The 22,919-nt window shown below is 44.8% G+C and overlaps 1 protein-coding gene across 1 annotated transcript; it reads right to left on the reverse strand.

The window, feature by feature from the left end:
• Positions 1 to 544: 544 nt before the first annotated feature.
• Positions 545 to 21,258, reverse strand: CCSAP (centriole, cilia and spindle associated protein). Its single transcript, XM_025391140.1, has 4 exons — positions 20,888 to 21,258; positions 20,075 to 20,489; positions 4,496 to 4,764; positions 545 to 3,172 (listed from the first exon to the last, which is right to left on the reverse strand). Exons 2-4 carry the CDS (start codon positions 20,439 to 20,441, stop codon positions 2,996 to 2,998), a joined length of 813 nt encoding a protein of 270 aa, XP_025246925.1. The 5' UTR covers positions 20,442 to 20,489; positions 20,888 to 21,258; the 3' UTR covers positions 545 to 2,995.
• Positions 21,259 to 22,919: the final 1,661 nt, after the last annotated feature.

Raw genomic sequence — 22,919 nt, forward strand, 5'->3', positions numbered from 1 at the left:
AAGTCTGTGCCCAGTACAGCATTATCAACCTAAAAAAGGATAGTGGAAGACCCTACAGATTTTTCTTAACTTACAAATTGTGCAGAATTCTCTTCTGGAAGTTATGGCTTCCAATAACAGCCATGTTGCTTGCTCTCTTTCTTACCATTTAGTCAGCTGAGTTCAAGTGACCTAAGTATAATACCCTTCAAGTTGCTAGCAATTGTATTCTTTGATGGAACACAATGACAAAGATACTACATATGAAATGGTATAAATATGTGCCTCCTACATAATATGCAAGATCATCTATAGCCTATTATACATCTATTCATTTTTAAAATGAATCATGTGCTTAGAAATTTTAGGGGGGAGAACATATATATAACCAGAGGTGCCAAGTATTTTAACAGCTCCTAAATAAGGGCAGTTAAAAGACAAAGAATCGATTCCATTCACTTCTCACCCGCAGACTTAATGTCCAGCAGAGTGCTAGACAATAGTGCTTCAATATTCTATTACTTTTATCTTATATTAAAATTGGTAACATAAAAAACAAAAAGCATATTTATGACAAATTGTTTTAATTAAGAACTTAAAATCAAAATTTTGAAAAGAGTTTTATGTAGCATTTGTTTTTAAGTATCATTGGATTCTCGGTTTCAGGCTTTTTCAACATGAAAGGTAGTTTTTAAACTATCTCACTGTCTTGCAGGTTGTCCCAAGAATTAGGAACATGATTACAACTACATTCATTTCTAGAATAAAAAGAAAGAAGTAGGATCATCAAATTGTAACAACTATAAAATCTGCACAGGTTCAAAAGGTAATTGTCACTCTTTAAAAAAAAAGAAAAGAAACCCTAACCAACTAAGGACTTGGACGTAAGATGAAGGCTTACAATTCATACTGATTTATTCACTATTCTTGCACTTTAAAAGTACTTTAAAAATCCCGTTCATTTGTCTTCCACTTAAAAAGAGGAAAACATTTGCCCATAATTGCCTTCTATGTTTTATCTCTGTCTGGAGTTTTAAGTAGTAAGTACATTAAGTACAACTTTGTTTTCTAAACGAGAGAAAAGTCTGGCTGTTCAAAGTCTAGAGGAAGTTGGGTTTCTAAGGCAGTCCGTCAGTGTGGGGTCTGAACCACTCTCTAAGGCCATCTTTCCTGATTGTCAGCTGCAACACAAGCCTGAGCTGGATGGCTAACACCGAACATGCAAGAAGCGACTTTAAAGGAACAGTTTTCACAATCAGCTAGCTACACCATCACATATTGCCACATTAAGGTGATCTTTAGGTACCTGTGTCGTTTAAAGACTTTAATAATAGTTAATACCAAAATTCACCAGTTACTAGCAAGGCTGTTTTGGACAACATGTAAAATTTCCTCTTTTGAAATATGCATCTCAATGATTAGGAAAGATCTCTAAGGAAACAAATTCACCTCAAAACTACGCAAATATTTTAAAAGGTTTTTTAAGCTCACAATACTTCAGTATGTGTTTTCAAAGCTTAAACAGTTATGATCATGTGTGAAGATTTTATGGGGAATGAAAGCAATCTGTTCTAAAAATTGACTATGGTCTTCCAAAGACCCGGAGAAAAATACCAAGGTAATGCTCAGCCTCATGTCCACTCACACATCTTCGGTGCCAAGCTGGCACAGGCAAAGCACCTTTCTTATCTCTCATAAGAGACTTAGCATATGTCCTTCTAGCAGATTCTTGTCTCCACAGGATGGAGAAGATGTCATTCATTTGATGGAAACCAGTGTTTGTTAAAACCATTTTCTACCCCCAAAGCAAACACACTAAAGAGAAGGAGCACTATTTACATAAATTTCTGCCTACCCACACACCACCATTCTCTCCCATTGAAGTGTAGATAAGATCTACTGGCTAGGAATCAAAGAGTAATGTATTTCAACCTAAAGTCTGAATACTGTACATCACACATCATCAAGACTTTGTTATTGTTAAGTGCTGTAAAGAAAAAGTAGAGAAAGTAGAGGTGGGCAGTCTGTCTAACAGGCATGTTAACACTGGTCCCCATCCCAGTGGAACAAGCAATGCCAGTGTACCAAATGCAATTCCAGATTGTAAGTTCGAAATGTCATTGCCAGCCATTACAGAAGAGGCAAAAGTCCACAGGGGGTGTATGCCAAAAGGTCAAGTGTGACAAAGGACTGAATCCACAGTATGTGTTCTAAAAAAAAAAAAAAAAAAAAAAACTTGCAATAAAAATGGGAGTCTTTGACTACTCAAAAGAAACTACTACTCTACACACATATTGTGTTGTGTGCACTTTGTCTATTGGAATGTATTTGAGCTATTAAACTATTAAATAATAACTGCCTAGATGATCACTGAAAAAGAGACCCTCGCCCAGCCCAGATAATTCTTAAATATCACAGTCTACACAAAGATGCTGCTGAACTGAAATACAAATAAGTTAAAATTTTTCAGGAACTAGCAAAGTTCTAGTTTCATTATACATGGAATCAATAGTAGTGTTGACACTCATTTTTGACTTGATATTCTTTCACAAACAAAACAGCACATAAGGAAAACGAGTCTTATGCTGTAGGATGGAATGATCTTATAGCTATGGAATCTGGAAAGTTATTTAGAACAAGATGAAAATAGGCTCTACCTAAACTTATGAAAAGAATACTGAAGTGTAAGCATCTGTCGCCATTTAAAGGCATTTGGTGTCAGTATCTTAAAAGATTAAGATGCTTTAAAACAAAACCCTTATAAGAATATCAAAGATTTAGGGAATTATCTTCATAAATAACCAAATATCTATGGCTTCAACTGTCTGCCCTACTGCCGAGGTAGGTGACCAATATTCATCAAAATAAAACAATCTTTTACAAATTCCCTAAAAAAAACCTTGCATAATCAGTTGGTTTCTTAAACCTGTGTCCAGTTTCTTTTGATGGTTTTTGTTTTGTTTTTCCTTTCAGTCATTTACACTTTTTAAAAGAGGCTGTCCACGCAAGTGTTTCTTTAAGCTCTTGCCGAATAGCACCTCATGTATTCTGTCATCCACGGGTTCTCTGAGGAGGAAGCCTTCACCTTTCTGTTCTTCTCCACATCCACAGAGTGAGCACGCTGTCTTTGAGCAACCAGTCTCCTTTTCTCCACCTGTCTTCTGTTCTTGGCTCGTAATGCTGATTCATGAATCTAAAGAGAGTTCAAAATAAAAGGATAGCAACTTAACGGGCTATTATACTAATGTTCAACAAAGGTTGCAATGAAGCTGGCTACTGCCAGGTCACCTGCAGCGGGGCAGAGTCAAGACCTGCCTCTCTATATAGTTCTTCCTTTACATAAAACCTTCCACAGAAGAGCCATTCTCACTTCATGCTATTCTCACTTGATTCATGTCAGGGATAATGAAACTAAGCAACAGCAAACTAAATGTTGGAAATGGTAAGCAACCAATTTGCATGTACCTCTAGAGTTGGCTCTGGAAAGCTGTCCGAACTGCTTGGCATTAAGCATAAGTATTTCATCAAACACTTATAAACAGCTCACAAAAAGCAGGGAAAATAAAAGAACTTTTAAATGTTTAACATCAGTAGACCAAAGACATCTCAAGGGATTTTACCACCTAAGATGTCTTATACTACAGATAAATCCTGTTAAAATTAATCCCATGGACTTGTCAGAGATCTTTTGTTAAACAGCAGCTTTGTTGTCTCAAATATCACTCCAAATAACACCATCTGCTGGGGTTCAGATGTCTGTTCAGTGCAATTTTCATTATGCTATTTATCCAGAACTCAAGCAGTTTGCAGTTTCCCTTTCTGCTTCCTTAAACGCATCCTTTGCTTTAGGCTATCCTAACAGTATTAATGCTAACATACATGTTTTGTGACTACACCCATAAAGGTCCTCTCATTTGAAATGTTTCCGGGTCTTGACACAGGGAGACAAGCTAAGGCTAAGTCAGGGAAGGACTAAAGCTCCTGAGAGTAAAACGCATTTGTTACAGATGAACAGGGGAAATGCAGCCATTTGAATTTAATCAGAAGAGCAAAAGGGAGTCTATGGCAGATGCCAAGCAATCAATCAGACAAACCAAAGATAAAGGAGTCAAAGAAGTGCCAGGTTATCCAAGCTGAAGGAAACTAAAATGGCTCAAGAGACCAGTGGCAAATCCAGATGGGCCATTACCAGCCTTAGCTGTGCTGCTCCTCCTGACCTCCCGGCCCCGCAGGAACTTGTGAACCCCAACTCCATCTACGTCTTTGCCTGGCTTGGTGTCACTAAACCCTTCTAGCTAACTCCCAGCCAAAACCCCTCGCTCTCCAGGCCACCAACGTACAGAATCCTCCTTTGGTTAATCAGAGGTTCCATTCTGGAGTTCCCCAACCCACCACGCAAGATTTCCCATGGGCCCAAAGCACTCAGTGACCAAAGGACGTGATGCCAGACGACAGGCGCATGGCCCAGCTCGCCACTCTCAAAGGGAACGCAGAACCACAAGGGCCCAGAGCGCACCTCGTGCACAGGAGCGGACGCGCAGACGTTGTGAGTCTTCTGGCTTCCTGTATCCGTCTGTTTTTCTCCCCAGCCATAAAGAGCAAATGGATGCTTGTTTTCTTTTATTTTACTCGATGATCTTTGGGGACTTTTGACCGCTTTCCTGTTTCCTCTAGCAAATAAGGCACTTGGTTGCTGTCGAGGCTCAGGACTGGTGGGTGATTTGTCAGTTTCTCTTGTTCTGGTTTGTTGTTCAGGTTTGTCTTCTACATCTTTCACTGGCAGTGCTTTTGAAGAGAGGTAAATGAGATGAAAATACTTTGAAATCAGATTTATATGTGATTACTTAAAATATTTAGGTTGAAAAATCATAATGCTTAATTAAGTCAGTAACATTTTCATGTATGGCTCAACTCATATGATCCACTTAAAGCAGAAACACGGGAACAAGTTAGCATAATTTTCAAACCATTTATCTCATTTTAAAATCAACAGCAAATATACCAAGATTGAACCAAGCCTATTCAAAAGCAACCACTGCCACGCCGATTCTGAGATTTAGCACCTGGAATGTTAAAAGCTAGACAGCACCACGCCCTAAGGGTTTTCTCCGCAATCCCCCAAAATAAATCCAATCATCTCAATTTTGCTTTCCTTCAGGGAAAGATCTGGATTTGTGGTCATTCTCCAGCAGCTGCAGAAAGTAGACGTTTGAGTTACTCCACCCGAAAATGCTCCTTAGTCCTTCTGGGCTCCTCCTGAGAGCCGCCTCCTTCACTGGAAAGCCCCTCCGCCCAACAAGCAGTGGTTTCCATCGTTACGGCCTAGGTGCGCAGCCAGGCATTCCCCGTGGGGAGAGTTAAAAATGAGGGCCCCAGCCGGGCGCGGTGGCTCACACCTGTAATCCCAGCACTTTGGGAGGCCGAGGTGAGGGGATCACAAGGTCAGGAGATCGAGACCATCCTGGCCAACAAGGTGAAACCCTGTCTCTACTAAAATACCAAAAAAAAAAAAAATTAGCCGGGCATAGTGGCGCGTGCCTGTAGTCCCAGCTACTCGGGAGGCTGGCGCAGGGGAATCGCTTGAACCTGGGAGGTGGAGGCTGCAGTGAGCCGAGATTGCGCCACTGCACTCCAGCTTGGCGACAGAGCGAGACTCTGTCTCCAAAAAAAAAAAAAAAAAAAAAAAAAGACGGCCCCAGTTTTAAGGGAGCTTCCCCAACGCTTGCAACGGAAATGATTCCATGAATCAGGCCCGGGTCTGTACCACAGCCCTAAATTCTGGGGAACCCCCGGTGGTAAATGTGGCTGCCCCACCTAAGGGGAACCTCAGATAGCAAGGATGTACTCCAAAAAATACCTGTTCCCCTGAATTACCTTTTATGATTTTCCCATTTATTATTTTGTAAGCTTTTTTTTTTTTTTTTTTTGAGACAGTCTCACTCTGTCGCTCAGGCTGGAGTGCAGTGGGCAATCTCAGCTCACTGCAAGCTCCGCCTCCAGGGTTCACGCCATTCTCCTGCCTCAACCTCCCAAGTGGCTGGGACAGGTGCCCACCACCATGCCTGGCTAATTTTTTTTGTATTTTTAGTAGAGATGGGGTTTCACAGTGTAACTCGATCTCCTGACCTCGTGATCCGCCCATCTCGGCCTCCCAAAGTGCTGGGATTACAGACATGAGCAACCGTGCCCAGCCAAGCCTTTCTTTTTTTACGAAATCAATGCAATTCGGTATAAACCCTTTGTGAGCCTGTTTCCTTCCACCTATAGCTCCGCTGAAGTAAGAGTTCCTGATGGGTCTAGGGCTCCATCTGAGGTGCCCCAGTTGTTTAGGCCACAGGAGACCCTTTGTTTCAGATGCTCCAGAGTTTTGCTGTTGGTCATGATGTTATTTTTTTGTTTCCTTTTTCAGAGACAGGGTCTTGCTCTGTCGCCCAGGCTGGAGTGCAGTGGTGCAATCATAGCTCACTGCAGCCTCAATGTTCTGGGGTCAAGTGATCCTCCCACCTCAGCCTCCTGGGTGTGCGTCACCAGGCCCGGGTAATTAAACTAATTTTTTTTTTTTTTTTTTTGTAGAGATGGGGTCTCACTATGTTGATCAGGCTGGTCTTAAACTCCTGGCCTCAAACAATCCTCCTGCCTCAGCCTCCCAAAGCGCTGGGATTACAGGCCTGAGCCACCGCACCCAGCCATCAGTGATGATTTATTTTATAGACTGCTATTACAATCTATATAAGGTCTCATCACCTCTGTAGGACAGAATTTTGCCATTACTTTTAGTTGTGAGTCTTCTCTTGGCTATTTCTACTTCCCTTTAAAGTTGAAGGAACCCCTGCGTGGGCAGTGCATGCAAACTGGCACATACTTGTAAGAAACCTTCAGAGGTTATCTGCCATGTCTGCCTTCAGGGATGACCCTGACTCTAGTAAACCATTGCATTTATTACTAAACATTTGAAGGAACAGACACTTCATGTCTGAATCTGGGTGTAATGTTCTGCATTGGTGTGCATCATCTCTTTAAACCCAGCACTGGAGTTGCTGGGGATGAGGCAGGACACCAGCCTTCCATTTCATCATGAGACGATATCCATTCACTGCTCAAACGTTTATCTGAGTGATGTGTCCATACACTCTCCTCTCCTCTTCCCTGGTGTTTAAGAAGAAAAGGAAAGAAGAGATCATCAGGACCAAGACGAAAGGGAAAGAGAAGTGGGGAAGTGCAAGCAAGAACTGTAGAGTGGCACAGTGATGCTGAGAGACTCTGAGAGAAGAGCAGCCACCCACGTCATCTTCACTGATTCACTTCCCCTCTCTTCCTCCTGTTCCAGGCGTGTCTAGCCCAGATCTCCCACAGAAGCCTGCCCATAGAAGGCAATAAGGATTTTGCTGAAAGGGCAATCTGGGGCTAGCCGGGCAGAAAACAGGAAAGAGAATTCCAGAAAGAGGGCGTGGCTTCTTCAATGGCACGGAGAGAAGAGAAAAAAAGGAATTATAAGTAGTTCAAAGTGGCAAGTACGTAGAGGCCATGGATGAAGGCCTGGAGCAGATAGCGTGGGGAAAATAAAGGCTTTCCATGCCAAACTCTGGCATTTTTATTTTATTCTGGAGATGAAGAATCATCACGGGAGGACTTTAAGCTGCAAAATGACATGGTCCTATTTGTATTTTAGGAATGAGGCCCCTGGCTCCACACGTGGAAGATGGGTGAGATCAGAAATAGGGGCAGAGAGGCCAGTTAGAAAAACACACTGATCAGACCAGCTGGGAGGTGGTGCCAGGATGCTTTTTTTAACAAGGCCCCTCCAGCCAAGCACGGTGGCTCAAGCCTGTAACCCCAGCACTTTGGGAGGCCAACGCTGGTGGATCACCTGAGGTCTGGAGTTCGAGACCAGCCTGACCAACATGGTGAAGCCCCGTCTCTACTAAAAGCACAAAAATTAGCCAGACGTGGTGGCACACACCTATGATCCCAGCTACTCGGGAGACTGAGGCAGGAGAATCGCTTGAACCCAGGAGGCAGAGGTTGCAGTGAGCCGAGATCGCACCATTGCACTTTAGCCTGGGCAACAAGAGCAAAACTCCATCTCAAAAAAAAAAATAAGGCCCCTCCAAAGCAGACAGCCCAGCAGCACTGCATCAGACTGACAGGTGGATAGACAGACACCATGAGGACACCAGGAAGGACCATGTGGGTGCTGGGTTCTGTGGCTCCTGGAGGTGTTCTGAGTGGACAGTCATGCTGTCCTCTGGCATAGACTCCCCAAAGGATCAGGAAAGGGTGCTTGTCACCTCAGATGCAAGACACTCCTGGTCCCAGCGGCCAGACCTTCAACTGGAGCTCAGGAAAGACAATAGCATGAGATGAAAGCCACGGCTCTGGGTGTGGACCAGGTCACCCAGAAGAAACGCAGAGCCAGAAGACAGGAGGCACAAACAGGCCTGGGGACACCGTTATTTAATGCGCAGGCAAAGAAAGGAGAACCCGAGACGGGGGCAGAGGAAGGGTAGCAAGAGAGTAAAAAAGTAATAACCAGGAAAGAGGCTGAGCAAAGAGTTTCAGAAAAAGAAAGCACAATTAACAGTCCAAAAATTACAGAGAGATTGGTACGATGAAGATGAAGAGACTCTGCCATGGCAGCTCGGTGGTCATTGGTGCCAGAGGGGAGGTGTGGGGTTGGGGAACCAGACCCCAGCTGGCTGAGGACTGAATAGAGTGGAGCCTACCCATCCTGGTTCTGGGAGGCCACTGGACACACCCTCCCCACTAAGGATGACGTGGAAAAGCTAAATGAAATTCAAAAGCAGCCCCAGGTTAACAATGTCTATGGGTACCCAACATAAGAAACTAAAAAATCTTCTCAGGAAACCCTTAGGCCTCAAATTATTCCTCGAAATAGCTTTTCCAACACAAAGACCAGTGTGTGGTAAAGATAACCAGGCACACAGGAGGGTAGGCAACAAGGGGGACTTGGAGAAGCAAGAGGCCTGAAATCCAAGGAGTCTTATTCAGACTACAAAATAGTTGTGCTTATAGAAAAAGACACAGGAATTATCTGCAATAGGAGGAGAGAAAAGATGGAAAATACAGAAGAGAAAAGGGAAAACTCATCACCGTAACATTAATATTTATAAAACTCTTTTGTAAAACTCTTGAAATAGTGGCTGGCACAAGAGAAGTGTATATAAGTGTGGTATTATTATACCCGTGTGTGTGTCTCTGTGTGTATTCGTTTTTGTCCATAGTTCGTGGCTCCTAACTCCCATAGCCCTTGTTCCAGCCTTTTGTTATAATGTTGGGTGTGTTAAACCTCAGGGGCAGGCCCCCAGAAACCGAATCTCTCCTGCTCTCCTTTGCCCTGCCCCTAGGCAGGACACTAATCTTTCAACCTTCCGATTGTAGCTGAGCTCGGGAGGTTCCTGGAGGCTGGCGAGAGAGTATGGAAGCTTCTCACCCCTTCCCCATATCTCACCCCGTTCATCTCTTCATCTGTGTCCTTTCTAATATCCTAGTAGTATTATTATTATTATTATTATAAGAGACAGAATCTTGCTCTGTTCCCCAGGTGGAATGCAATGTTGCGATCTCAGTTCACAGCAACCTCCGCCTCCCAAATAGCTGGGATTACAGGTGTGTGCTGGGCTCAAGAATTCTCTTGCCTCAGCCTCCCAAACAGCTGAGATTACAGGTGTGTGCCACAATGCCCAGCAAATTTTTGTATTTTTAGTAGAGACGGGGTTTCATCATGTTAACCAGGCTGGTCTCGAACTCCTGACTTCAAGTGATCCACCTGCCTCGGCATCCCAAAGTGCTGGGATTACAGGCGTGAGCCACCGTGCCCGGCCTCTAATATCCTTTATAATAAACTGGCAAACATTGAGTGTTTCCCTGAGTTCTGTGAGCCACTCCAGCAAATTAATCAAACCTAAATGGGGATCATGGGAACCCCAGTTTGAAGATAGTCGGTCAGAAGTTCCCAAAGCCTGGACTTTCGACTGGTGGGAAGGAGGGGGCAGTCTGTGAGACTGAGCCTTCAACCTGTGGGACCTGACGCTATCTCCAGGCAGACAGTGTTGGAACTGATTGCTTGCTTGCTTGCTGGTGGGGAAATAGCCCCACATATTTTGGGGTCACAGAAGTCTGTGTTGATGGTTGTTGTGTGACAACGGAGAAAAGAGTTTGAGAGTTTTTTCCAAACAGTAAGTATATGATTCTAAAATCCTGTTTGAAAAAATAGTTTAAAATAAAGACTTCTTCAAACAACAACAGCATCATCCACCAGTTACGGTGGAAGATTACAATGCCCCTCTCAGTAATTGGCAGATCATTCAAATAAAAATAAATTCAGTCTCAATTTAGAACTGGGCGCTCCAATACAATAGCCATGAACCAGATGTGGTTAGTAAATATAAATTGTAATTAATTAATTAAAAGTAAATAAAATTAAAGATTCAGTTCCTCAGTTACACTAGTTATCGTTCAAGTGCTCAATACCCATGTGGCTAGTGGCTACCCTGGTAGACAGCACAAATGGAGAATACGCCCATCATCACAGAGAGCGCTATACTGAACATCTGATTTTCCAAATGTATTTAAACAGAATTAATAAACTTGACCTAATGAGTATATATAGAACATTGAACCCAACAACTGCAGAATATAAATGTTTATCAATCATATATGGAACATTTATACAAATCTGCATATCCAAGGCCATAAAGAAATCTTAAGATATTTACGAAACTGAAATTCTCTAGAATGTATTCTCTAACCACAATGTAATTAAACTAGATACAACAAAAAAACTTCAAAAAATCCCTCCCAGTTTTGAAATTTAAAAACATTTCTAAATAACCTATAGGTCAAAGTGAAAACAGGGTTGCACAAAAATGTGAAGGTACTTAATGCCACTGAGCTGTACACTTTATTTATTTATTTATTTATTTATTTATTTAGAAATGGAGTCTCACTCTGTCGCCCAGGCTAGAGTGCAGAGGCACGATCTCAGCTCACTGCAACCTCCACTTCCCGGGTTCCAGCGAGTCTCCTGCCTCAGCCTCCCCAGTAGCTGGGACTACACGCGCCCGACACCACGCCTGGCTAATTTTTTGTATTTTTTAGTAGAGATGGGGGTTTCACCATGTTGGCCAGGCTGATCTCGAACTCCTGACCTCAAGTGATCCACCCACCTTGGCCTCCCAAAGCCTCCCAAAGTGCTGGGATTACAGGCGTGAGCCACTGCACCCGGCCAAACTGTACACTTTAAATCAGTTAAAGAAGGCCAGGCACGGTGGCTCACGCCTGTAATCCCAGCATTTGGAAGGCTGAGGCAGGAGGATCACTTGAGCCCAGGAGTTTAACACCAGCCTGGCCAGCATAGAAAAATCCTGTCTCTACCAAAAAAAAAAAAAAATGTTTTTTCATACAGGGTCTCACTCTGTTGCCCAGGCTGGAGTGCAGTAGCATGATCTTGGCTCACTGCAACCTCTTCCTCCCAGAGTTAAGCAATCCTCCTACTTCAGCCTCCCAAGTAGCTGGGACTACAGGTGCACACCATCACACCTGACTAATTTTGTATTTTTTGGAAGAGACAGGGTTCCATCATATATCCCAGGGTTCAAGCCCAGGTCTTGAACTCCTGGGCTCAAGTGATCTGCCCACCTCAGCCTCCCAAAGTGTTGGGAGTATAGGCATAAACCACTATGCCCAGTGCCAGCTCCTCCCCCCCATTTTATTTTTTTTCTTAATTAGCCAAGTATGGTGGCATGCAGCTGCAGTAGAAGCTACTTGGGAGGCTGAGGTGGGAGGATTCTTGAGCCCAGGAGGTTGAGGCTGCAGTGAGTGATGACTGTGCCACTGCACTTGAGCCTGGATGACAGAGCAAGACCCTGTCTCAAAAATAAATAAGGCCAGGCACATGGCTCACGCCTGTAATCCCAGCACTTTGGGAGGCTGAGGTAGGTACATCGCCTGAACCAGCCTGGACAACATGGGGAAACCCTGACTCTACTAAAAATACAAAAAATTAGCCAGGTGTGGTGGCACATGCCAGTGGTCCCAGCTACTCAAGAGGCTGAGGTGGGAGGATCACTTGAACCTGGGAGGCAGAGGTTGCAGTGAGCCAAGATCATGCCACTGTACCCCCGCCTAGGTTACAGAGTAAGATTCCATCTCAAATAATAATAATTAACAAATAAATAATAAAATGGTTAAAATCATAACATGTATTATATATATTTCAGCACCATTTTTCAAAATTTCAAGTAGTGGTAATAGAGGGCATTCCTTTCTTAATTCTGATATTATTGAGGATGTTTCTAGTTTCCTCATTGAGCATAACGTTTGCATTAGGTTTTTTTGTTTGTCTGTTTGTTTGTTTTGAGACAGTCTCGCTCTGTCACCCAGGTTGCAGTGCAATGGCGTGATCTCAGCTCACTGCGACCTCCACCTCCTAGCTTCAGTTGATTCTTGTGCCTCAGTCACCCAAATAGCTGGGATTACAGGCACGCGCCACCACACCCACCTAATTTTTGTATTTTTAGTAGAGATGGGCTTTTGCCATGTTGACCAGGCTGGAATATATGTTTTCTTTAAAAAATAAATGTTTCTTTATGTAAATACTATATATAAATGTTAAATTTTATGAATTTTTGTGACTATTTTTAAAAATCATAATGAAAATTTGAAAATGAGTTAGAATAAAAATGTTATATGGTAAAACATATGTGATGTAGCTAAAACAGTTATCAGAGGGAAATTTATAACCTGACATGAACATATCAAAAAAGAAAGGCAGGGGGCAAAAAAAATCAATGATAAGCATCCATCTCAAAAAGTTAGAAAAATTAAACTAAGGAAAAAATAATAATAAATGAATGAAAATATACAATAAAGAGAATCCACAAATCCTTAGTGTGGGGAAAAACTAAACAAATTCACAAACCTCTGGCAAGTCTGATCAAGAAACAGAGAAAAAAGTAAAAATAAAAATCAGTTAAACAAATATAGCAAATTGGAGGGTTCAGGTTAAATCTGCACTGAAAACCTGTGCCTTATAGTTCCTTAAAGCTTAGACTCTCTTCCCCTCCAAATCCTACTAAAGTGAAGCAAAAAAGGTATAAAGCCACAAGGACAGAGAGCAAGGGAGGTGATAACATCGGGCAAAAAGCATCAATAAAATTTGGAGGAAAAGAAAAGCAGGTGAAGAGGTAAAAATGGCCTCACAGAACTGAGTAGGATGAATCCTAACTGCCAGAGGGGAAAGGCCTCCAGGACAGAAGCTGAGCCCTAGAAAGAATGACATGAGCCAGGTGTGGTGGCTCACATCTATCATCCCAGCACTTTGGGAGGCCAAGGCCAGAGGATTGCTTGAGCTCAGGAGTTTAAGACCAGCTAGGCAACACAGCAAGACCTCATCTCTACTAAAAATCAAAATTAAAAATTAGCCAGGTATAGTGACGCACACCTGTGGTCCCAGCTACTCAGGAGGCTGAGGCTGGAGGATTACTTGAACCCAGGAGGTCAATGCTGCAGTGAGCTTAGATCATGCCATTGCACTCCAGCCTAGGCAACAGACTGAGACCCTGTCTCAAAAGAAAAAAAAAAAAATGAAACAGTTGTACAAGGCGCCAGCTTCCTCAGAAAGCTAGTGATGTGGATTCTCTTTTCCAAAAGTTCAGTATCAATCAGCACCCCAGCCCTCGTGCTCTTCTGACTATAATATGGATGTGTTCTGTTGAGAGTTGGGATCCATGGGTCCTCCCCTTGAACCTGGGCAGACTTTTATACTAGGGTGTTGTGAAAATAACTGCACCAAGTAATGACTTCCCCAGCGAGGGTAGAATGGGGTGAGAAAGGGCCTGCAAAGCTCCTGAGGATAAAAGAGAACAAGCAACGCAGCATCCACCTGGGTCTGTCTCCGGACGCTGTCCTTATAGGCCAGCCAGTGTGTTCTGAGGAAGGCCAGGCACAGGAAGAGGTCATGCATGTGAGGGTCCCAGCAACAGCCCAGCCAGGTCCCTCTAGCCTGCAGCCTTCCAGTACAGGCTGCAGACAAGGTATCTCACTGCCCAGGGCCAACTTCCAGCCCAGGAAACCACAGCAGCAGCAAAGGAGGACAGCAGGCCGGGGGCCTCCATATCCGGGGGTTCTGCATCTGCAGACTCACTCAACCATGAATTGAAAATATTTGAGAAAAATAAACAAAAAATAATACAACAATAAAAAGTAATACAAATTAAAAATACGGTAGAAAAACTACATAGTATTTAATTGTATTAGGTATTATAAGTTATCTAGAGATGATTTAAAGTATTCGGGGGATGTGCACAGGTTATATGCAAATACTACACCATTTTACATAGGGACTTGAAGATGCACGGATTTTGGTATCTGTGGGGGTATTTTGGATGCAATCTCTCACAGATACCAAGGAACAACTGTTTTTACTAATTTTAAGCTACTCATTTTCAAGGTAATTTTGTTACATAGCAATTGACACTTCTATATTCTTTCCCCTAGCTCATGTGCCAGGTAGTCGCTCCTCTCCTACCCAGAAGGCCTGTGGATTTCAGTCTCAAGTGGCAGAAGCAGGGGAGGCTTGGACTTCAGATGACCCTAGGGACAGCAGAAGCCAAAGGAAACAGCTTCCTGAAAACAGAATTAGGTGAAAGGCCTCATGGTAAAGGAGCCCCCTCCTCAGCACCTTCCTCTGCCTCTGTTCCCAGGATGCTGGTGCCAGGCTTATTCCCCATGAGACAGGAGACTGCAGATGCACTGTCTGGGCAGCTCACTCAAGAGACGCTGGCAAGTATACATGTTTGGAGTCCCCAGAGGAACAGCTGGGTCCTCATCCAATTACAGAAAACAGGCATCCCCCATGCACAGAGCTCCTAAAAAGCTCTTTCAGGCCTTACTCTTAAATATGAGCAGACAGGCTAAGAGCAAACATCTGAGCACATCCTCTATTAGTAAGGAAGAGACCAAAATTATGCAGAAAAAGGCAAGGCAGGGAATGGAAGACAGCTTTGAAAAGATATTTCTGGCCTTTTCTTTTCTTTTATTTATTTATTTTTTCTTTGTAGGTTAAAAGAAATCTGAAAACAGAATGCTATTATTTTTTTTTAATGTAAAGAACATTAGGGACCAAAAATAGATGATCTCTTGGGAATTTAAAGCTAAGGTGAGAATTAAAAATTTCAATAGAAATGTTGGGAGATAAAATTGAAGGGTTCTCCCAGAAAATAGAACCAAAAATTCAAAATTCCAATGTAGAAACATTTTTAAGTAAAAATGTTAGAAGACTGATCCAGGAGGTACACCATCCAACTAAGGATAATTATAGAAAGAGAAAATAAAGCATATGGAGCACAGAAAATTATTTTTAAACAGGAAAATAGGAAATATCACTGAACTGAGAGAAGCTTCCAGAATGAAAAGGGCCAGCCAAATGAATGAAAAAAAGACACACACAGGCACATCACAAAATTTCAGAACATCTCCTAAAAAGATAAAAAGATAAAATAAAAAAGATAAAAAGAATCTCCTAAAAGTTTCCAACAAAACAACAAAAACAAACATAGTGGGGTCACACACACAAAGCGGGTGTCAGAATGGCATGGTACTTCTCAACACTATGACCAGAAGCTAGGATTCAGTGTTACCATAACGCCTCAAATGCTGAGGTTTCCAATCTAGATTTATCTACCTCGCCAAAATATCAATCCTGGATATAATAAAGGCATTTTCAGATATGCAAGGTTACAAAATTTCTGACTCCCACTCTGTAGATCCTCAGGATGTGTTCCATCAGAAGGAAAGAATAGGCCAAGCAAAAGGAAGACTGGAGATGTGCAAGACAGGGGATCACACAAAGGAGGGAAATGGTAAAGAAAGCCCAGTTCAGCAGCTGTGCCAGGGCTGGACAGTATAAAATCTAGACTGGAACAAGAAGATCAAGGGCTCAAAAAAAAAAAAAAAAAATGTCTCCAAGGGAAAAAAATAAAATCAGATGAATAGAACACCCAATATATCTGACATATGGCAAGTTTCACAGTACTATCAGACCATTTCAGGCATTAGTGATAGCTAAAACAAATAAGAAATAAGAAACAGTGATAGGCAGTGATAGGTAGCTTATTTTTAAATAATCCTATTACTGGAGTAGGCGCAAAAAACAAAAACGAAATGAGCAATAAAAAAGTGAAACAATTATTAATTTCAGGAAAACCATACATTTTAACAAAAAAAAATGTAATCAGATATATATTACATGGCTCACCTGCAAATATTTACACAGTCATAATTCAAACACAGAACAGAGATTAAACAAAGCAATCATATAGCTAATATTGTGGGGATCTGGTGGAGATGGGTGTTGGTATGTGTCTGGGGGTAGAGTAGGGAAGGCAGAGCTAAGATCCTGAGCTAAATCTTCATCTCCTATAATGGGAAGTCAGTAAATAATGTTCATAATGGGAAGTCAGTAAATAATGTTCACAATCAAAAAAGCCAACAGATAAGTTTAAATGAAAAGAGGGTGGCCAGTGCTGAAAGGAAAGTGAAATTGAGTTGAAAGCAGCAAGGGACATACGTGGAAATGGGGCAAGATCATATTTTTTTCATTTTAAGTTAAATTTTTAAAATTACTGCATATGTAAACTTTGCTAAAAATAAAATCTAACCTAAAAAGAAAACGTGACTATGAAGTAAGGAATGGGAGACAGTCTAGACCACTCTTCACAGCATATTGGCTATGGGAGGAAAATAATCTCTCACACACACACACACACACACACACACATACACATACACACACAGAATTTCCTAACAGCTTTTTAGTATCCATTCCTTAAATAGGAATAAAAAACCAAGGATCATTAGACATTTCAGAAAAGTGCCTAACATGAAATAGAGAATTGCCAGCAAAAAGAAACAAAGAGAGGCAGGGGTGAGAGACTGCTGAAGAAACATAGGAAGAGAAGAAAACAAACAAAAACTTCTAATATATATCCTCAGTAAGATAAAACCCTATATGCATGAATCAGGAACCAGATACTGTGTTTTAAAAAGAAATAAAAAGGGAAGGAAAGGAGTGAGGGAAGGAAGGGAATAAATGGCAGCCCAGAAAACAATTCAAGAGCTCTTAAATTTAAAAGAAAAATAGGATCTGAAAGATCCTGAAAGCTTCCTGAGAGGGACACGTTACCTATGAAAGATCAAGATCAACAATCATAACAATGCAGGCTGTAACATCAGCAGTCATAACACATAAGGAGGAATGCCTCCAGACAACTTTTCCAACCTAGAATTCCATGCCCAGCCACACTCACCAAATTATAAGGGTAGAATAAAGCTACCTCTTGGCATTCAAAGAAAACTAACCTCTGAACCATCCTTTCTCGGGAATCTACTAGAAGATGTGCTCCACCAAGAAGGGGTAAACCAAGAAAGAAAATGACATGAGAGCCACACAACAGAGACTCAAACCCAAGAGAGAAGCCAAGAAAGGTCCTAGGAGGATGGCCAAGGGCCCTCCCAAGATGCCAACCAGGCAGCAGGCCACAAGAGCAGCAGCAGGCCACAAGAGCAGCAGCAGGCCACAGGAGCAGCAGCCAGCCCGGATAGAAGTAGGTCAGGGGCCCTGGGAGGGGTGACTTTAGATGACAAGAGTGATAGAGAACCTGATGTGTTGGTTATATTGTGAAAGAAAAAAGGGAATCATGGGAAACAGTATGGGTCAGCTTTGAGTAACTTTTTCCATGGGCACAATATGGTGGATACTAATTATGAATCCAACAAACTCTATGACGACTGTACTGAGCAGGTGTGGAGATGGGTCGTGTCTGTGTGGGTGAGGAGAGCAGTAAAAAAGAATTAAAGTCAACAGATAACGTTAAAAACTGGAAAAAAAAAAAAAAAAAGCAATCAAATATCAATAAAAGCCATGTTAACTTGGAGGTACAGAAATAAATACCAAAGGAAAAACCAGGGTGTTATGTGTGGCAGGAGGCTGATATGCTTTTGTAGTAAGTCAGATGGAACTACGTGATTCTATATGCATCTGTGGCTTCAGGGAAAGTAAGAACTTTTATATTTCATAGAAACTCAAAAGAGTGCTCATTGCACTAGTATTTAAAACCATCCACTTAAAAACCAGGATATTTAATCTTGTGCAAGCAACACAGGAGTCAAGAGGGCCTCTTACAGGTGGGAGCAAAACAAAAGATGCTGTGATTGTGAGTCCTGAAAGCAGAAAATATCCTTTCTTCTTCCTGATGCCTAAACCAGAAATGTTAGCAGGGAAGAAATAACTGAGAGGACGCTCTCTCTAAGGAAACCAAAAGGATCATGAACTCAGAGCTTACCGGAGCTGGTAAACACAGGCACTATCCATAGCACAATGCTACCTAAAAATTGTATTTACATTGCATATAAACATTTGACAGCTCCATCACAAACCATAAAAGATGGGGGAGAGAAAAGCCATTTAGCCTGATAAAGTACATCTCAATTTAGCTAGCAGATCAGCACCCACAGGAATAATCTGGAAGGCATGTTCCCTACCCCCTCCACCTTCTGTTATTTGCATTTCTAGCAGTGATCACTGAAGCATCAGGATTTGTGGGAATTCACAAGTAACATGATGATGGCAGGAGGCAGCCCTGCCTCCCATGATGTGCTGAAAATAGCTGAAGATGGTAAAACCAAGAGCAAAGCAACCCGGCTCACAGCCGAAATTTCATCTCCTCCTCAGCCTCTCACAGAGAAGCCAGGAAGAGTCTGATTGGCTTGCAATCGGGTAAACAAAAATAAACACATAAGTGAATAAAGTCACTGATTCTGAGCTTCCGTTTCTTCATCTATAAAACTGAGACTAGGGCCGAGCATGGTGACTCACTCCTGTAATCCCAACACTTCGGGAGGCCGAGGCGGGCGCATCACGAGGTCCGGAGTTTGAGATCAGCCTGACCAACATGGTGAAACCCCGTCTCCACCAAAAACACAAAAATTAGCCGAGCGTGGTGGCGCGTGCGCGTAATCCCAGCTACTCCGGAGGCTGAGGCAGGAGAATCGCTTGAACCCGGGAGGCAGAGGTTGCAGTGAGCTGAGATCGCGCCACTGCACTCCAGCCTGGGCTACAGAGCGAGACTCCGTCTCAAATGAAAACACACACACACACACACACACACACACACACACACACAGATTAAAACAGGGTCTCTTTTGGGATTGTTTTGAACATTAAATGACAACATACATATTCCTAGATCAGTGATTGATCTAGGAATACATTTTCCCAATACATCTTCCATGTTTTCCTCACTCAAGCCTTTTTAAAATCCAGTGATCTGGTGGTGTCTGGCCAACGTAAGAGGAGCAGGAAGGAACCATTGGTTACTCCAGGCTGTACTGAGGCGTTGAACTGGGTCCTCGGCACCAGCCTCACATGCTGACAGTCCCCAGTCTACAACCCTCTGGGCAGGAAAGAAGGTGAAGGGCCATGGCTGAAAACACGCGCAGCGCCACCGGTGCTTTCGGATCTGGAGGGGCGAGGGAGGATGCGGTGGGACGGAAGGGGAGAGGACCTAGCACTTACAAAGATGCTCTCACAGCCAAGTTATACAACACTCCATGTAAACAAATGCAAAATATTCTTTAGGGACAGCGCAGCGAGGTCGGGGAGTTAATACGAAAAACAACGGCCCCATTCATCAGACAGAAAGCTTAGTCCTGCGGTTCTTAACCTTTTGGGTCACCTTTGAGAATGTGATGAAAGCTGGGGCTCCTCTGATCAAAAATGGGCGCTTAGAAATAAGCAGATGGGACTCAGTGGTTCGCCAAGCCGCAGAGGCCCACAAGGAAAGACCCCGGACTGAGCCAGCGGCGCTTGAATTGAGTTCACCGCTGGCTCCATCGAAAGCCACCTAATTAAGCAAATAAAGGGTGGCAAAGGCTGCCACCTGATTCTGTCAACCGGAAAAAAAAAAAAAGGAAGAGCCCACTCCAAGCGGCGCAAGAAATAGAGATCAGCTGCTGCGAGCTTCGAGCAAACTGTCCCTGCGCGCAGGCCCCTCGCGTTCCCCTCCAGGCCCAGTACCTGGCAGAGCCGCGTCCTCCGCGTCCTCGGCCTCCGCGTCCCCGGCCTCCGCGCCCTGCTCCTCCGGGGCCCCGCGCGCCCGCCGTTCCGCTTCCTCCTGGGCAGCCTGCTCTACCGGCGGCGGGGGCGAGGGCGGGGCGCACCGGGGTGCTGGGCCCCCGGCGCCCGACGACTCTGACGACGCCGAGTCCTCCGAGGAGCCGGCCGGGCCCCAGTCGTCCCAGAGCCAGGGCGCGTGCGCCTGCTCCAGCAGCCGGCGGCCCAGGCGGTAGTGCAGCAGCTCGCGGTAGCACGGCCCGTACTCGTCCCAGCGCGGCTCCTGGTAGCGCTTCATGTACTCGCTCTTCACCCCGCTCCCCGGGGACATGGTGCCGTCCGCCGTCTCAAGCGCCAGCCGCTCCGCGCTGCCCGCAGCCTACGGGACCCGGTACACGACACAGAGGCCGCCCCGCCCCTCCGCCGGCCCTGCCCGCCGCGACGTTTAAACCCGGAGCCCCGCCCGGACGGGAGCAGGGGGCGGGTCCCGGCGGGGGCGGGGCGGGGGCGGGGCGGGGGCGGCCTCACTTGGCGGCCTGGACCAAGAGCAGAGGCGGGGACCCGGGCTGCTGGGGTCGAGGGGCGCGACGCCGAGGAGGGCTGCTCAGAGGGTGGAAGGCAGGGAGGCTGCGGGCTGGGGCGAGGGGACCGCGGGAAACGGGGGCTGAGCGGGAGGAAGAGCGAGGCAGGGGAGCGGCGGGGCCCGTAATCGGGTGATCCTGGGGTCTCCCGAGACGCCCCCTGAGCTAGGCGTGCGGTCCCGCGGGGCTGCCTTACCTCCTTCCCGCCACGCCCGGCCGATCCTCTGCGCCCAGGCCCGAGGTGCGCGTGGCGCAGCAGCTAAAGCGCGCCTCGCTCTCCCGCGCGCTTTCCTCCTGAACAAGATGTCGCCGCGGCTGCCCGCGCTCCAGCAGCAGGCGGGAGGCGGTGGCGCCGCCTCAGTCCCGGAGCCTCCCCGCGCGCTCCTGGCCCCTGGGCCTCCGCCCGCTCCGTGGGGGCGGCTGCTTCCGTGCAGAGCGCGAGGTGTGGGGGTGCGGGCGGGCCTGACAGTCCAAGGGGCCCAGGCCCAGGTCCCTGGCCCACTTATTCGAGGTGCCCGCTCACCCTGGTCCCAGCACGCGTCACTCTGCAGGAGTCGTCAGTTAGGGGCAAGAGATGCTCCCTTCAGAAATGTAGCCCCCCAGGCTGCGACTGGGGGCGACACTCTCTGTCCCCATTCGAAGCCTACCCGTTCTTCCTCTCTGTGTTCACAACACCTGTTACTCTGGCTCCCTTTTATGTCTACACCCCCCAAATTCTTTTAGATTTTCATCAAAACCATTTCACTTGCTCAGAGACCCGTTTGCACATAAAACCTTGACAGATTCAGTTACGTTGTGCAGAAGTGTACAACATTGCCCCATTTGTTACAGTTTCAAAAGTGGCCCCGCACTATTTTCCCTTTTTGCACTTAAAACCTTCACAGATCCAGTTACGTTGTGCAGAAGTGTACAACGTTGCCCCATTTGTTACAGTTTCCAAAGTGGTCCTACACTATTTTCCGTTTCTTAAAAAAGAGCCTTGATACAGTAGCCGCAAAAAGATTTGAAAGGAAAAAAACTTTTGGAAAATCAAAATATATGTAGCAGTTAAAAAGCAGGCCCAGGCCGTGAGTAGCACTCACGGCTTCCACGTCAGGATTCCCACGAATTCACCTACTTTCTACGTGTCCGCATCCTGCCTCCCACCAGCGCCCCCCACCTCATCATAGCTAAATGATTCAGAGGCGGATACTGGCCCAAAATGGGGAGGCTCAGACCGTCTGCTCTGAAAACTTGAAGTTACTAGTCCAGTCATTAGCACGGGATTGTGTTAATGGCAGTCTCTTCTGGACGGAAACTCCATGATACCCTGCTGCTAATGAGTCCGCGGACGCCGTGATTTCTCCCCTTCCCAACTTTATTTTCTCTTCCTTGACTTACATTAGGGACATTCTAATGCACTTTCCTTTTGTTTAAGCTGGCTGGGGTTGGTTTATGATGTTTGCAACCAAAGTAGCCTTAATAAAGATTGAATAAGGTGGGGAAATGGTTATATGCAGTTCTATGGGACATGCAGGACACCATCAGTTTCAGCTTTTGCTGCATAATTCACTCCAAAACTTAGTGGTTTAAAACAGCTAAGATTTATTATTTCTTATGATTCTGAGGGTTAGCTGGGCAGTTCCTCCACCGTTGGATTCTGATGGAGAGACAGCAGGGTTCAAGATGACCTCCTAATATAGTTGGGATAATTCTCTCCTCCAAATTTGAAGTTGAAATTGGTCCCCAATGTTGGAGATGGGGCCTAGTGGGAAGTGTGTGGGTCATGGGAGCAGATCCCTCATGCATGGCTTGGCGCCGTTCTTCAGTAATGAGTGAGTTCTCACTCTTTTAGTTTGCATGAGAGTTGGTTGTTCAAAAAGATCCTGGCATGTCCTCCTCTCTCTCTCGCTCCCTTTCTCTCTCCATGTGACATGACAGCTTCCCTTCCCTTTCCACCATGATTGGAAGCTCCCTGAGGCCTCACCAGAAGCAGATGCTGACACTATGCTTCCTGTATAGCCTGCAGAACCATGAGCCAAATAAACCTGTTTTCTTTATAAATTACCCAGCCTCCGGTATTCCTTTATAACAGCACAAAACGAACTAGTACACCTCCCTCACATACCTGGCAGTGGGGTGGGCTGTGGGTTGAGCTGTCTTGGTCACACCCTCCAGAAGGTTGTACTGGCATCTCAAGGTCATATACATCTCCTGCTGCATTCTCACGTTTAAATAAATCACAAGGC

This window comes from Theropithecus gelada, chromosome 1, assembly GCF_003255815.1.
Source record: "Theropithecus gelada isolate Dixy chromosome 1, Tgel_1.0, whole genome shotgun sequence".
Taxonomy (NCBI): domain Eukaryota; kingdom Metazoa; phylum Chordata; class Mammalia; order Primates; family Cercopithecidae; genus Theropithecus; species Theropithecus gelada.

Coding starts and splice junctions, on each gene's coding strand:
- CCSAP (XM_025391140.1), bottom strand. CDS start 20,441: ATGTCCCCGGGGAGCGGGGTGAAGAGCGAGTACATGAAGCGCTACCAG. Junction 4,765..20,074: donor GGAGGACGCGGCTCTGCCAG/GTACTGGGCCTG, acceptor TCTCTTCAAAAG/CACTGCCAGTGAAAGATGTA. Junction 3,173..4,495: donor CGTCCGCTCCTGTGCACGAG/GTGCGCTCTGGG, acceptor AACTCTCTTTAG/ATTCATGAATCAGCATTACG.